General features: G+C 42.0%; 1 protein-coding gene across 11 annotated transcripts in view; it reads left to right on the top strand.

Moving 5' to 3' along the window:
- Window positions 1–15,487, top strand: part of DMD (dystrophin) — a 1,858,252-nt gene that overhangs the window by 712,536 nt on the left and 1,130,229 nt on the right. For all 11 annotated transcript variants that reach the window (XM_069970999.1, XM_069971008.1, XM_069971005.1 and 8 more), the window contains 3 exons: window positions 6,238–6,420; window positions 7,022–7,156; window positions 10,156–10,305. In XM_069970999.1, the coding sequence (XP_069827100.1) occupies window positions 6,238–6,420; window positions 7,022–7,156; window positions 10,156–10,305 (468 nt within the window). The remainder of the gene's footprint in view (window positions 1–6,237; window positions 6,421–7,021; window positions 7,157–10,155; window positions 10,306–15,487) is intronic.

The following is a 15,487-nucleotide window of genomic DNA, read 5'->3' as shown; positions in this document are numbered from 1 at the left end:
TATATGTAGAAGAAAAGATAAGGGCACTCGCCCATCTGTAGTGTACAAACTTCGAGCTTTATTTCATGGTGCGGTTAAAACATCCGAAAACGAAAGTCGGTGCAGACGCCATACCATATTAAAGCTTTGACATGATGGCCATTTCGCGCGCATGCGCGCTTCCTCGGATGACGCTCCTCCCGCAGGTCTCAGGTGATATTCCTGCAATGACGTGCTGGGAGTGGGCGTTACAAAAAAGGGGGAGTGTGTAATAAAACCTTCATTAAAACCATACATGGTTTCGCTGATACAAAAGGCGATACATTTAAATAAACATGCCTAATTCTATTTTGTCATTAAGGCCTACTTTTCCCTGCGCCCCTGTGGCTAATATGAGTCGGGCTTCTAATTTCAGAAGCTTTGCGTTGGTGTCTTGTCCTGCTTGAAAGTGGGCTTTCTTTAAACCTGTGAATTTGAGACAGTTGGTATCCCCGTTATGTCGTGTGTGTATATGTTCTATTATTTTTGTAGCGGCTTTTTTAGTTTCGATGGCATAGATGTGTTCGTAAAATCTGCGATTTAATGCTTGTAAGGTTTTTCCTACATAGAACATACCACACACACATACAATAGCGTAGACTACTCCTTTAGTTTTACAACATATGAAGTTTTTTATGTCGCATTCTACTCCACCTACAGATATTGTTTTGGTTGTTAGTGCTTGTTCCCATCATGAACAGTCACCGCACCTGAACATACCTTTAGGTGTCATGGATTTTAACCACATCTGTTCTTGCACATCTTTATTGCTTTTAAACTTACTGTGCACCAACATGTCTTTTAAATTTTTACATCTCCTAAAAGCTATTTATTTTAGGAGATGTAAAAATTTAAAAGACATGTTGGTGCACAGTAAGTTTAAAAGCAATAAAGATGTGCAAGATCAGATGTGGTTAAAATCCATGACACCTAAAGGTATGTTCTGGTGCGGTGACTGTTCATGGTGGGAACAAGCACTAACAACCAAAACAATATCTCTAGGTGGAGTAGAATGCGACATAAAAAACTTCATATGTTGTAAAACTAAAGGAGTAGTCTACGCTATTGTATGTGTGTGTGGTATGTTCTATAAAGGAAAGACCTTACGAGCATTAAATCGCAGATTTTATGAACACATCTATGCCATCAAAACTAAAAAAGCAGCTACAAAAATAATAGAACATATACACACACGACATAACGGGGATACCAACTGTCTCAAATTCACAGGTTTAAAGAAAGTCCACTTTCAAGCAGGACAAGACACCAACGCAAAGCTTCTGAAATTAGAAGCCCAACTCATATTAGCCACAGGGGCGCAGGGAAAAGTAGGCCTTAATGACAAAAAAGAATTAGGCATGTTTATTTAAATGTATCGCCTTTTGTATCAGCGAAACCATGTATGTTTTTAATGAAGGTTTTATTACACACTCCCCCTTTTTTGTAACGCCCACTCCCAGCACGTCATTGCAGGTATATCACCTGAGACCTGCGGGAGGAGCGTCATCCGAGGAAGCTCGCATGCGCGCGAAATGGCCATCATGATAAAGCTGTAATATGGTATGGCGTCTGCTCCGACTTATCGGATGTTTTAACCGCACCATGAAATAAAGCTCGAAGTTTGTACACTACAGATGGGTGAGTGCCCTTATCTTTTCTTCTACATATAATTATTTATCACTATCAAAAAGTGCATTTTAAGGAGCACCCCCTATGTGTACTGGCTATAGCCCCAAGCATGCCCGACTGCTCTCCCATGCCACACAGTAGGAGTAGTGCCGGTGAACTTTCCTACACACCCTTCTTGTTACTTTGGCTTTATTTGAGCACAAGATTCATACAGCAGTGTACAGCAGCTTCATACACATGCACAGTATAGTCAGCTGAGTTAGATATACCCAACAAGTCCCGGCATGGAACATGGGGAGCAGACACCCACCCAATACTTTGCCTGCTTGTAATAAGAGCCGGCCCAGAACTTACTGAAACAGTCAATCTAACACTACACATATCAGCTGCCTAAAACTGCTGACACCATCTAATGGCTGTTATTTTACCAAGGCTCCATACCTTGTTTACATGCACCTGCGTCTATCTAGGTATATGCCAAGAACCTATTGGTTCAGGTCTGACGGTGTTATGCAGTCACAGTATAACAGTATTGGTCAGGTCTGGTATGGCAATGTTAAATGTGATGCCTGGAGCTATTACCTACCAATCTACCAATCCTGTGGTGAGAATTCCGTAAGACAATATGCAGACGGCTCTAATCATTGATTCAATGTTGAAATTTGTTCATGTTTTAAGCAGTTAAAAACAATGAAAAATGTGATTCAGATAGTGTTTTTACGTGTAGAGAAATGCATGTGGCCCCAGTAGTTATGTGCTGTTATTAGAATTATTGGCCATATGCCTATTGGTTACCGCATGAGGGTCTGGTTTCGGCCGCATGTGGTGACGTACAGTAACTGTGGGAACGCGGCCTAATATGGTGTTCAGAAAATCATGATGCTAATTGGTGAGTTCAGATGGGGCGTCTTCAGGTTTAGTGCTTAAGGCAGCAGCGGCTGTTAATACGGCCCTGCTCATCACTATCCGTGATTCGTGAGAAGTGCTCACTAATTGCATCCATTGTGCATTTGCATTCACTAAAATTGTACAATTCTAGTTAATAAAGCAATGTGCGCTCGGCCCCTTCATCTCTGCTTTAACCCCTTAACGACATCGGGCGTAAATGTGCCGCGTGTAGCCCGGGACCGTAGGTATTAGCGGGCACGGTCCGATCGCCGTGCCCGCTAATACAGTAATCGGATGCAGCTGTCAAAGTTGACAGCTGCATCCGATTACCGGACGCAGCGTCATCCCTGGTGTCTAGTGGGGAGATCGCTCCTCCGGGATGTTATCCCGGAGGAGCGATCTCCGTAAATGAAGCCGGCCGGGGACCGCTCCAAGATGGCGCCGTCCCCGGCTCGGCACTCGTTTACTTCCGGCTGCAGCAGCCGAAAGCAAACGAGTGCCTATCTCATGGATCTCTGCAGCATATCTATGCTGCAGAGATCTCAATGAGAGATCAAAGCACTTATACTAGAAGTCCCCTAGGGGGGCTTCTAGTATAAGTGTAAAAGTTAAAAAAAAAGTGTTGTTAATAGTAAAAAGCCCCCTCCCCTAATAAAAGTCTGAATCACCCCCCTTTTCCCAGGTTATAAATAAAAGTAAATAAATAAATAAATAAATAAATAAACATGTTTGCTATCGCCGCGTGCGTAATCGCCCAAACTATTAATTATTCATATTCCTGATCTCGCACGGTAAATAGCGTCAGCGCAAAAAAATCCCAAAGTGCAAAATTGCGCATTTTTGGTCGCATCAAATCCAGAAAAATTGTAATAAAAAGCGATCAAAAAGTCGTATATGCGCAATCAAGGTACCGATAGAAAGAACACATCATGGCGCAAAAAATGACACCTGACACAGCCCCATAGACCAAAGGATAAAAGCGCTATAAGCCTGGGAATGGAGCGGTTTTAAGTGTCGTATATTTGTTGACAATGGTTTAAATTTTTTACAGGCCATCCGATACAATATAAGTTATACATGTTACATATCGTTTTAATCGTAACGACTTGAGGAACATATATAACAAGTCAGTTTTACCCCAGGGCGAATGGCGTAAAAACACATTTCCCCCAAATAAACAAAATGCGTTTTATTTTTCAATTTCATCACACTTTGAATTTTTTTCTGGTTTCGCAGTGTACTTTATGCAAAAATTCAGCCTGTCATTGCAAAGTACAATTAGTGACGCAAAAAATAAGGGGTCATGTGGGTCTCTAGGTGGAAAAATGCAAGTGCTATGGCCTTTTATGCACAAGGAGGAAAAACCGAAAACGCAAAAATCGAAATTTGCTCTGTCCTTAAAGGGTTAAAGAAGATGTATCACCCGGTACATCCTCTTTAACCTGAACCCACGGATCGATGGGCGCCGGCAAGGGGAAGCCGGTGCCGCGGTCTGTTTTTCGGACCGCCGCCCGGTTCCCGGGCACGGCGCCGTTCGATCCATCGGTACTGGCCGGTGCTGAAGCACTGGAGGTCGGCCGGGCCGCCCCCAGTGGGAGAGAATTCCCTCCCCTGTATGACGCGGCTCCCTTAGAATGAATGGAGCCGCATCATAGAGGGGAGGGAATTCCCTCCCACTGGGGGCTGGCCGACCTCAAGTGCTTCAGCACTGGCCGGTACCGCTGGATCGAACGGCGTCGTCCACGAGAACCGGACAGCAGTCCGAAAAACGGACCGCGGCACCGGCTTACCCGTGCCGGCGCCCATTGATCTGTGGGTTCATGTTAAAGACGATGTAACGGGTGGTACATGCTCTTTAAACTGCTATAATAAGCAGTCTACAGAATTATAATGGACGCCTATAGAACTTTTGGCAAGTCTCATTGCTTTTATTATACCATAGACCGCTGAAAGTATGGTGCTGAGTGTATCTGCCCTTCTTTAACCTGAACCCACGGATCGATGGGCGCCGGCAAGGGGAAGCCGGTGCCGCGGTCTGTTTTTCGGACCGCCGCCCGGTTCCCGGGCACGGCGCCGTTCGATCCATCGGTACCGGCCGGTGCTGAAGCACTGGAGGTCGGCCGGGCCGCCCCCAGTGGGAGAGAATTCCCTCCCCTGTATGACGCGGCTCTCTTAGAATGAATGGAGCCGCATCATAGAGGGGAGGGAATTCCCTCCCACTGGGGGCTGGCCGACCTCCAGTGCTTCAGCACTGGCCGGTACCGCTGGATCGAACGGCGTCGTCCACGAGAACCGGACAGCAGTCCGAAAAACGGACCTCGGCATCGGCTTACCCGTGCCGGCGCCCATTGATCTGTGGGTTCATGTTAAAGACGATGTAATGGGTGGTACATGCTCTTTAAACTGCTATAATGAGCAGTCTACAGAATTATAATGGACGCCTATAGAACTTTTGGCAAGTCTCATTGCTTTTATTATACCATAGACCGCTGAAAGTATGGTGCTGAGTGTATCTGCCCCTTCATTCTAGCAATCAGAGGGGGTGTCAGCACCTGGACCCAAACTGATACAAACTTCTGACAGGTTAGAAGTTTTTTCAAATGATAGGTAGACTTTAAAGGGGTTATCCAGCAAAAATGTTTTTCTTTCAGATCAACTAGTGTCAGAAAGTTATATAGATTTGCAATTTACTTCTATTAAAAAAACTCAAGTCTTCCCATGCTTATTAGCTGCTGTATGTCCTGCAGGAAATGTTGCATTTTCTGTGTGACACAGTGTTCTCTGCTGACATCTCTGGCCAAGACAGGAACTGTCCAGAGCAGAAGAGGTTTTCAATGGGGATTCATAGAAAACCAAGACAGAGTTCCTGTCTCGGGCAAAGATGTCAACAGAGAGCAGTGTCAGACTGAAAATAAAACATTTCCTGCATAACATACAGCAGCTAATAAGTATGGGAAGACTTGTAATTTACTTCTATTAAAAAATCTCAAATCTATGTAACTTTCTGATACCAGTTGATCTGAAAGAAAAAGATTTTCACTGGACAACCTCTTTAAGTGAAGCAGGGACTTCTATCAACCTGACAAGTGTTCCTATTTTTTACAGTGAGCTACCAGGTATAGAGAATTTTCCTAGTACTTAATTGTGTTCACACGTGATGTTTTGTGGCATTTTTTTAATGCAATTTTGGTACATTTTCAACTAAATTATAGTAAAATTGTGCTACTTTATCTGAATTGTACAACTGTGGTAAAATAGTACCATTTATAAAGCAATTTCAGTGAAATTGCTGCAAAAAGACGTTAAAATGTCATGTGTGAACACAGCCTTAGAAACAGAGAAGCCAGAAGAAAATAACCACCTATTCCAGCTAGTCTGCTCTTATATTACAATCTGCAGAAGAGGAGACCCATGAAGGTTTATCCTAGCCATACAATGTTAGATGTTGAGGCTAGGAAAGGTGAGTTGAGAAGCAAGAAATATTGTTGTTTGGTTTATAAAACGTTTTACCAATGCCTAGCATATTAATCTACTGATTTGTCTGATTCAGAACAGTGATGTGTCAAAAGTTGTTTATACTTTGTACTAACTGAAACTTAAACTTTGCATAATCTGCAGTAGTACTATATTTTCTTCCAGCAATGTATGTAGTAAGTTATGTTGTTAACTGCACTTCTTAAAATAACTTTTTGCTGTTTATAGAGGGCAAAAGAGGATGCTACACAGAAACAGGAAAAAGTGAAGCTCTTAACAGAGTCCGTAAAGAACTTCATTGCAACAGCGCCATCTGCTGCCCATGAGCCCTTAAAGAAAGAACTGGATGTTCTAGTCACCAACTATGAAAGATTATGCAGCAGGTTAAATGGAAAGTGTGAAACATTACAGGTGAATTACATTTTTCTCAGAAATGTCACCAACATTCTATCTGCTTTTCTTTTTTCTAATTAAAAAAAAGTCTTCAGTCTCTTAATATGCTAGTGGCATTTACATAGTAAAAAGCTTATTCAGATTAACATTAGCATTTCTATGAAGGACTGTATTTATAGCTCAAGCTGTCTTAGGCTATGTCTGTTGTACTGCTCAATGCCTTAAAATATTGTTCCACACTAAAAATTATTGCCTTAAAGGGGTTATCCGGGTAAAAAAAAAAAAAGAAAAGAAAGCTAAGGGGCCAAGTATGCAAATGGACCAATCAGGGAGATGCATTGTAAATGTAGTTTCCTGGCCTATGATTCAGAGAAACTATGGAACGGCAGCGCCAGAAAGACAGGAGATGACTTAAAATACTCAAGGGGGTTCGGTAAGACCAGCTGGGTCTGGGAGCTATTCATTTTTTAGCCCTTTGATGGATAACCCCTTTAAGGTATTTAGTACCATATACATTTCACCCTTCAGATTTAGCAAGTGTCATCTCTACAGATTCTACCAAATAATGGCAATTTTAGACTGCATATTAAAAAATGACACCAATGATTACTTACCATAGGAGGTATGGAAATGTTGGCTAGAACTATTATCATACCTGGAAGCTGAAAATAAATGGATTGATGAGACTGAGGTAAAGCTGAAGACCACTGAACAACCTAAAGGGTCACCAGAAGAGATTTCACAGGCTTTGAAGGTTCGTATTTGGATTATATTGATAAAACTGTAAAGTCAATTCTGTTGCCTAATGAAATTAATTATGATGTATAGTTATGTAACAACAATGTTTAACCCTTAGACGACCCTGGACGTACCTGTACGTCCAGGGCTGCCTACGTGTGTTCAGAGCGGGGCCACGCAGCGGCCGCGCTCTGAACCACTTAGTTCCCGGGTGCCGCATGTAGCCCGGGACTGCAGCTATTAGGGGGCACGATCCGATCGCCGTGCCCACTAATAAAGTAATCAGATACAGCTGTCAAAGTTGACAGCTGCATCCGATTACCTGAATGCAGCCATCCCTGGGCTGCACCGTAATGGCGCTGATCCTGGCTCAGCACTCGATTGCTTCCGGCTGCAGCAGCCGGAAGCAATCAAAGTGCCTATCTCATAGATCTATCCTGTATTAGTATACAGGATAGATCTCAATGAGAGATCAGAGTGCTTATACTAGAAGTTCCCCAGGGGGGCTTCTAGTATAAGTGTAGAATTGTAAAGTGCTGCGGAATCTGTTGGCGCTTTATAAATAAAAATTATTATTATTATTATTATTATTATTATTAAGTGTAAAAGTAAAACAAAAAAGTGTTATTAATAAAAAGCCCCCTCCCCTAATAAAAGTTTGACTCACCCTCCTTTTCCCATGTTATAAATAATAATAAATAAATAAATAAATAACCATGTTTGTTATCGCCGCTTGCGTAATCACCCGAACTATTAATTTATCACATTCCTGATCTCGCACGGTAAATGGCGTAAGCGTAAAAAAAAATCCCAAAGTGCAAAATTGCGCCTTTTTGGTCGCATTAAATCCAGAAAATTTGTAATGAAAAGCGATCAAAATGTTGCATATGCGCAATCAAGGTATTGATAGAAAATACACATCATGGCAAAAAAATGACACCTCACACAGCCCCATAGACCAAAGGATAAAAGCGTTATAAGCCTAGGAATAGAGCGATTTTAAGGAACATATATTTGTTAACAATGATTTGAATTTTTTACAGGCCATCAGATACAATAAAAGTTATACATGTTACATATCATTGTAATCATAACGACTTTTTGGGAACATATATAACAAGTCAGTTTTACCCCAGGGCGAGTGGTGTAAAAACAAAAAAAACCCAAATAAAAGAAATGCATTTTTTTTTTTTTTCAATTTCACCACACATTGAATTTTTTTCTGGTTTTGCAGTGTCTTTTATGAAAGAAATTCAGCCTGTCATTGCAAAGTACAATTAGTGGCGCAAAAAATAAGGGCTCATGTGGGTTTCTAGGTGAAAAAAAATGCAAGTGCTATGGCCTTTTAAGCAGGAAAAAACAAAAATGCAAAAATTGAAATTGGTACGGTCCTCTAAGGGTTAAGTCAATTATTTTTTGAAAGCTGAAATTAGGATTCGGCTTAAAATCTCAACAACAAATCTTTCTGGTTATTTTTGAAAAAGTAAAAAAAAAAAAAAAATGTTAATGCATATTAAACTAATCACAAGTACAGCAATAAAAAGGTAATGGTGGAATCTACCAATGACTTATGACAGATTTCTGTTTTAAAAATGTTACAACTAGAGATGAGCAAACCGGGTTTGGGTTCGAGTCCATCCAAACCCGAACGTTCGGTATTTGATTAGCTGGGGCTGCTGAACTTGGATAAAGCTCTAAGGTTGTCTGGAAAACATGGATACAGCCAATGACTATATCCATGTTTTCCACATAGCCTTAGGGCTTTATCCAACTTCAGCAGCCACCGCTAATCAAATGCCGAAAGTTCGGGTTCGGATGGACTCGAGCATGCTCATCTCTAGTTACAACTCAACATTCTTTTTGTGATTTTTCAGATGTTTTACAATATGCTTGCCACTTTAGAAAAAGCCAGCAGCGCACAGGTTAAAAGGACCATGACAATGGAGGTCTGCTGGATTAGCTATGATATACAGTATACCAGTGGATTGAAGTAACATTATAACATATTTTGGCACTTATGGCTAAGCTGACTTGTACACCTTCTACAACCAAGGTGTACAAGTTAATCCTTGTCACTAAGTGGTACAGTGTATGACCATTAGTATAGATCTAGCCTTAGGCCTTATTCACACGATCTTTGCCGCGATCTGCCCCGCGATGCCTGAAGGAGGATCGTGGCATGGATCCCCTAGCAGTGTAGCCCCACTGCCACCTATGTGTGCTCCTGTCATCGCATCTAACTACTCACCTATTTCCGTGCCGGCTGGCAAACACATGATCACCAGAAGTGGGCTCGACTACATTGCTGGGAGAAGAAGGCAGTGTAGTCCTCGCCACTTCTGGTGAACATATGAACCGGCCGGCACGGAGGAGTAGGTGAATAGTCAGATGGGATGACAAGAGCTAGTCTGGCCCTGGTATTTCCCTATTTTTGTTCCAATACTTGCAACCCAGTGGGACTTAAGGGGCTACGTATCAGGGTGGTTTGGTGATCTCCCCACTGGGAGGCACCCCCTTGGCAATAGGCTTCCCTCCCCTGAAGGGATATCTGGCTATTCCCGTGTTTTGAGACTCGTAACTGACATTCTTAAACTTGTGCAAACAATTTTTCGGGATGTGTAAATGCAGCCCTAAAGTGGTATGATATAAACCCCACCCCCTACACTAGAAAACTTGTGCCGATGATGCACAATAAGAAAGGATGAAGTTCAGCAGTAGAGGTGGAAAGGCATGGTATTGAATTTACTGTTTCTTCTTAGTCTGTCCTGTACTTGACCCTGGTACCAATTAATATAATTCTGTACTCTATTTAGCATATTTTAAACAAATAATTAAAGAAGAAAATCTGGGGGAGAAACAGGTCTCTCATGCCGGGATCATGGGAGCTTGTCTGTCTGCATGACAATTAACCCCTGAGCTAATACATATTTTTATATAAAACATAAAAGATTGTTTTTTCTATTTGGCCACAGTTAAACAAAAAAAAGTGAGATTAACCTATCCTTTTATGTCTAGTCCATAGAAAAAATCATGAAACATCCAGAGGACAATCGGAATCAAATTAAAGAACTTGCTCAGACATTAACAGATGGCGGTGTGATGGATGAACTGATCAATGAAAAACTGGAGAAGTTCAATACACGTTGGGAAGAAATACAACAAGAGGTAATCTATGAATGTTATTCACTGCAACAAATAGCTACTAATTATACTTAAATTATGTCTGAGATGCATAAAGGCAGACGTGTATCTCTAAATGTCTCATTTTCAGTTCTATTTCATAAAAAGAATAACTGAGCTATAAAAACTAAGTTACTTTTCCTGACACACAAGTGATATTAAAATGTGTATTAAATGTATGATAACAACGGCTATTGTTATGATCATCCACAACATCTTTGCATTAAAAACAACACAACTACTGTACAGATGTTCTGAATTAGCGATCACTATGTGCTTTATCATACATGCTGGATTAATTGGATTAAGATATAAATACAGTGTATAATAAAATGTTCCTGTAATGTGTTACCCATTTTACCATCCTACCAATGGCCATAGATAGAATACCTGTGGAATGCTTGACTGAGGCGGTCTTTTGTGGACCAAACAACTGCACTATTAGGTTCACACACAGTATACTGTATTTAAGTCAGTATTTGGTCAGTATTTTACAACCTTAACCAGGAGTGGATTGAAAACACAATAAGGCTTCGTTCACACAATGTTGAAATTGAGTGGATGGCTGCCATATAACGGTAAAGAATTGCCATTATTTCATTACAACAGCCGTTTTTAATTAACAGCAAATATTTGCCGTTAAATGGCGGCCATCCACTCAATTTCAACATTGTGTGAATAGAGCCTTTCTGTGTTTTCAATCCACTCCTGGTTTTGGTTGCAATATGAGGACCACAATACTGACTGAAATATACTGTGTGTGAACATAGCCTAAGTGTAGTAAAACCAATACTGTCCCGCAATCTCCCTCCACTTCCCTTGCAGCTGTAAAAGCACTTCTAAACATTACAGTAGCAACGTAAGTCTGCAGTTGTGACAAAACTCCCCCAGGATCCATCCCATCATTCTCAGCACACAAAGCCACATTTCACCAAATAGTAATAGTCAGTCTTGCCAATCTCACTCTCTACTCCAATCACACATATTCCTGCAAAGAATCCTCTGCTATAAAGCAGCAGGCTAGTAGGCTTTTGCTAGTAGGTGTATGCAAAAAATATATATATATGCAAGAGGAGCACAAGGTGTTGTCATTACTTGATCAAGAAGCCAAAATTACCTTATAGATGTTCAGGATAAAAAAAAAAAAGAAGAAGCTACTACTTTCCTTTATAAAACAGCGTGGTATTACAACTCGGCTTTATTAATTTTAATAGAATTCAGCCACAAAGTGTGGACAAGTGGTGCTATTCTTGGAAAAAAGCAGCATTTATTTGGTATTAGGAGCAAGCTGGAGGGTCCCAAACCCTGCTTTATGGCCACACAACTAATCTTTTACAATGCCAACCTGCTACTGTGATTAATAATAATAATAATAATAATAATAATGCTTTTATTAGTATAGCGCACACAGATTCCGCAGCACTTTACATAGTTTTTGCCAATTATTGCTCCCTGTCCCCATTAGGGCTCACAATCTAAATCCATCTATCTGTATGTTTTGGGTGTGGGAGGAAACCGGAGTGCCCGGATGAAACCCACGCAAACACAGATGTTGCAGATGTTGCCCTTGGTGAGATTTGAACCCAGGACCCCAGCTCTGCAAGGCTACAGTGCTAACCACTGAGCCACTATGCCTGTTTGTCTCCCATGTGCCTCCATGTGCACTATAGTGCTACCCCTAATTGCTATCCTTCAGATATAATGCTCCAGTGCTTGTGGATGGGGATAGAGGTTACAGCAGGGGGTATTTACAAAATGATTGGCCCCATACAAAAACAGAAAATTAAAGGGGTTATCCATGATTCATCCCAAGATTATCTCACCTATTCACAAGATGGGAAATACTGTAGGGATTTGATTAGTGGGGGTGCGATCACTGGGGCTCCCATCGACCACCAGAACAGAGGTCCCTTGTCCCCAAGGGAAACTGCTTAGCCACACAACCTTTGCCCCCGGTCTATTAATTTTCTTTGGGACTTCCGTTCACTGGCAACTTGCTCAGTAATGTTCATAAGTCTTAGAAAAAATTAATAAAGAAGCAGGTACTTCCCAATTCATTTTCTACAGCATCCTCACTCAACAAAGCGTAATGGTGCCTGGGCCTCACCAGACTGACCCAGCCATGGTGAAAATTTGTACAAAAATAAAAAGTATTGCTCAGTCTACCCTTCATTTGTATCTTAAACTCTGTATAACATTATGAGCAAGTACAATATGAGTCAGTAATGTTCCTAAACTAGAAATTACCAGGGAAAGGATTGTTCACCTCATAGCCAATTTTATTAAAGCTGTCTCCCCAGCTGTGCCTCACCAACAACTAGGGAATGCCTAACTAGTGAGACCCGTCTCACAGTTTGAGAAGCACTAACTAGAGATGAGCGAACCTAGAGCATGCTCGAGTCGATCCGAACCCGAACTTTCGGCATTTGATTAGCAGTGGCTGCTGAAGTTGGATAAAGCCCTAAGGCTATGTGAAAATCATGGATATAGTCATTGGCTGTATCCACGTTTTCCAGACAACCATAGAGCTTTATCCAAGTTCAGCAGCCCCAGCTAATCAAATACCGAACGTTCGGGTTTGGATCGACTCGAACCCGAACATGGTTCGCTCATCTCTAGCATTGACCTAGATGATAAGGGATCCCTGTTGCTGTGAATGATGGAATTCACAGTACTTGAAATCCCACCTATCACACATCTTATAACCTAGGATATAATATATCTCCCATACACTGTTCCTATGGTTTCTCTTATCTCCCATATACTGCTTTCTATAGCCCCCTCTCCTCCACATCCCGATCCCGCAGCTGACCCCCATTAACCCCTTAGTGACCGCCGAAACGGCGGTCACTAATGGGCTGGTGCCGCCGCTGTATTTCATCTCCCCCACCATGAATCCTATAGATCCAAATATATACCACAAAAATACTCTCACTAATAAATAACAAATAAATCAAATAGTGAAGTACAGCTAATTAAGTCTAAAATGTAGCTTTTATTCATATAAAGTTAAAATTCCATTACCAAAAATAACCAGACAAATATGAGGAAAAAGTATCCTAGGTGAAAAAATATATCTTATCACTCAACGGTGACTGCTGAGTAGGTTGTGCCGGAGCGGTAGTGGACCATTCGGGTACCGTAGTCGTCCTGAACCTCAAATGGATTTCACAATGAGCGGCTGAGGTCCTCTGGTGTCTTGAAAAAAGTGGAGGACAAAATAGGGTGCACACTGTGTGGGAGATAGGACAGCCGATCCCTGACACTGTCCTATTTTACCCTAAATGTACTATCCCTCCAGACAGAGCTCTCGCCCTAATAAGGGCGACTCCGCCACACTCACTCCTAGGGTCCCTAGTTAAACCCTAATACTCACTAGTGGCTGTGTCCCAATGCATTTCATCTCCCGTTAGGGGAATCATCAGGGGATCAAAAAGAAAAAGTGCCACGTACAAAACAACAATGAAGGGTAAAAGCTGCACGTATGGTGCCTGCTGCGCGTATGGCGTTCCCCTACTAATACACAAAACATGCTGGTTTAAATATACATAACTCCGCCCATAAAAGGTTGCGGCTACACACCTGATGCAGATCCGTCTCCAACTACACATAACATTCAAAGTCTTACGTCGCACTCCAATATGCTCAACCCCCGCCGTCACGGTCATGTGATACCTACTATTTCCGGGTCAAAACAGCATCACGACCACGTGAGCAAGTGTATCTTAATCATATGTGCGTCATGTGATAACTCATTACCCGTCATAGTCACGTGTCGGCTGGTCATTCACTATACGTCACAGTGGGCTTGTATAGAGTTGGAACGCACAACCACGTCATTTGAGGCGCACAATGATACTGACCATTCAGCCGACAACACATGCAATGGTATGTTATGTTTAACACATACATATGGGAAGTGGATACTAAGTGTAGCACTAATCCCGATGTAATCACGGTGTCATCACATGCAATAATCTGTTGTGTTTGACACATACATGTGGATGTAGTGGATGCTAGATGTGGCACTAGTCCCGATGTCATCGCGGTGTCATCACAAAGGGTAAGATACTGCCGTATTAGTATTAATCGGTTACGGTGTCTATGATAATTCCTATCGCAATGTACACTTACATTGCCGGTACATAGTAGGGGAATCTATCATAACAGCAGCCCACGTCTAGTCTAGAACATACAAAACAAAACAAGACAAAGTAAAACAAAACAAAACGAAACCAAACAAAACAAGGACAAAACAGAGACAGAACATATGTCCAATTAAAAATAGGGGTCAGAGTGTGTGCGTACCTAAAGCGCGACAATGTAGGATAGGGGGTAGACGGACGTGTGTAATTTTCAACAAAAATAATATTACGTGGTAGGTCATGGTTGGTTAGGTCAGTATGTAGAAAGGTGTCAGCACATATCGGAACACATGTTTCACATTACTCCTGAGTGGGGGGAGATGAAATAAGTAAAATCAGACCCCAGATCATCCCCCCCTAGTGCCCCGATCACTAACCCCCCTCCCCGCGGCGGCCATCAGATCCAAGATGGCCGCCGTCATCACTGTGAACAGACTAATGTCTGTTCACAGTGATCTAAAGTAAAAATGAATGAAAGCCCCATGCTCTCCACCAACGGAGGTAGCGGAGAGCATGGGGCAGTGATCTGGGACTCCCCGGTGGGGTCCCGGTACAAGCGATCAGTGGTATATACTATATACCGCTGATCACTTGTACCATGTGCTCAAGGGATAAAAAGTGATGTGCCCCCACCCCCCAAGTCACCCCCCACCCCTCCAGTCACCCTCCCCTACCCCATATACTCACCTGATCCTGGAGCTCCTTCCTCCTCGACGTCCTGGCTGGTTATGAAGTGCGCATGCGCTCCACAACCAGCCAGCTCTGAAAATTTAAAGTGACAGAGACCAATTTGGTCTCTGTCACTAAACTATGATTACTGTGATAGAAAATATCACAGTAATCATAGTAATATAGTGAAAATGGATGTATAAAGTACAAAAAGTGACAAACATACAAAAAAATAAAACACACACTTTTCATTATAGTAATTGCAGTTTACTCCCAAATTACCCGTAACCACCGCAGGTTGCCCGTAACCACCGCATGTTGCCCCTAACCACCCCAGGTTGTCCGTAATCACG

This window comes from Dendropsophus ebraccatus, chromosome 5 (genome assembly GCF_027789765.1).
Source record: "Dendropsophus ebraccatus isolate aDenEbr1 chromosome 5, aDenEbr1.pat, whole genome shotgun sequence".
Taxonomy (NCBI): domain Eukaryota; kingdom Metazoa; phylum Chordata; class Amphibia; order Anura; family Hylidae; genus Dendropsophus; species Dendropsophus ebraccatus.
Note: the sequence above shows the minus strand (reverse complement) of the source record. Positions and strands in the feature narration are given on the sequence as shown.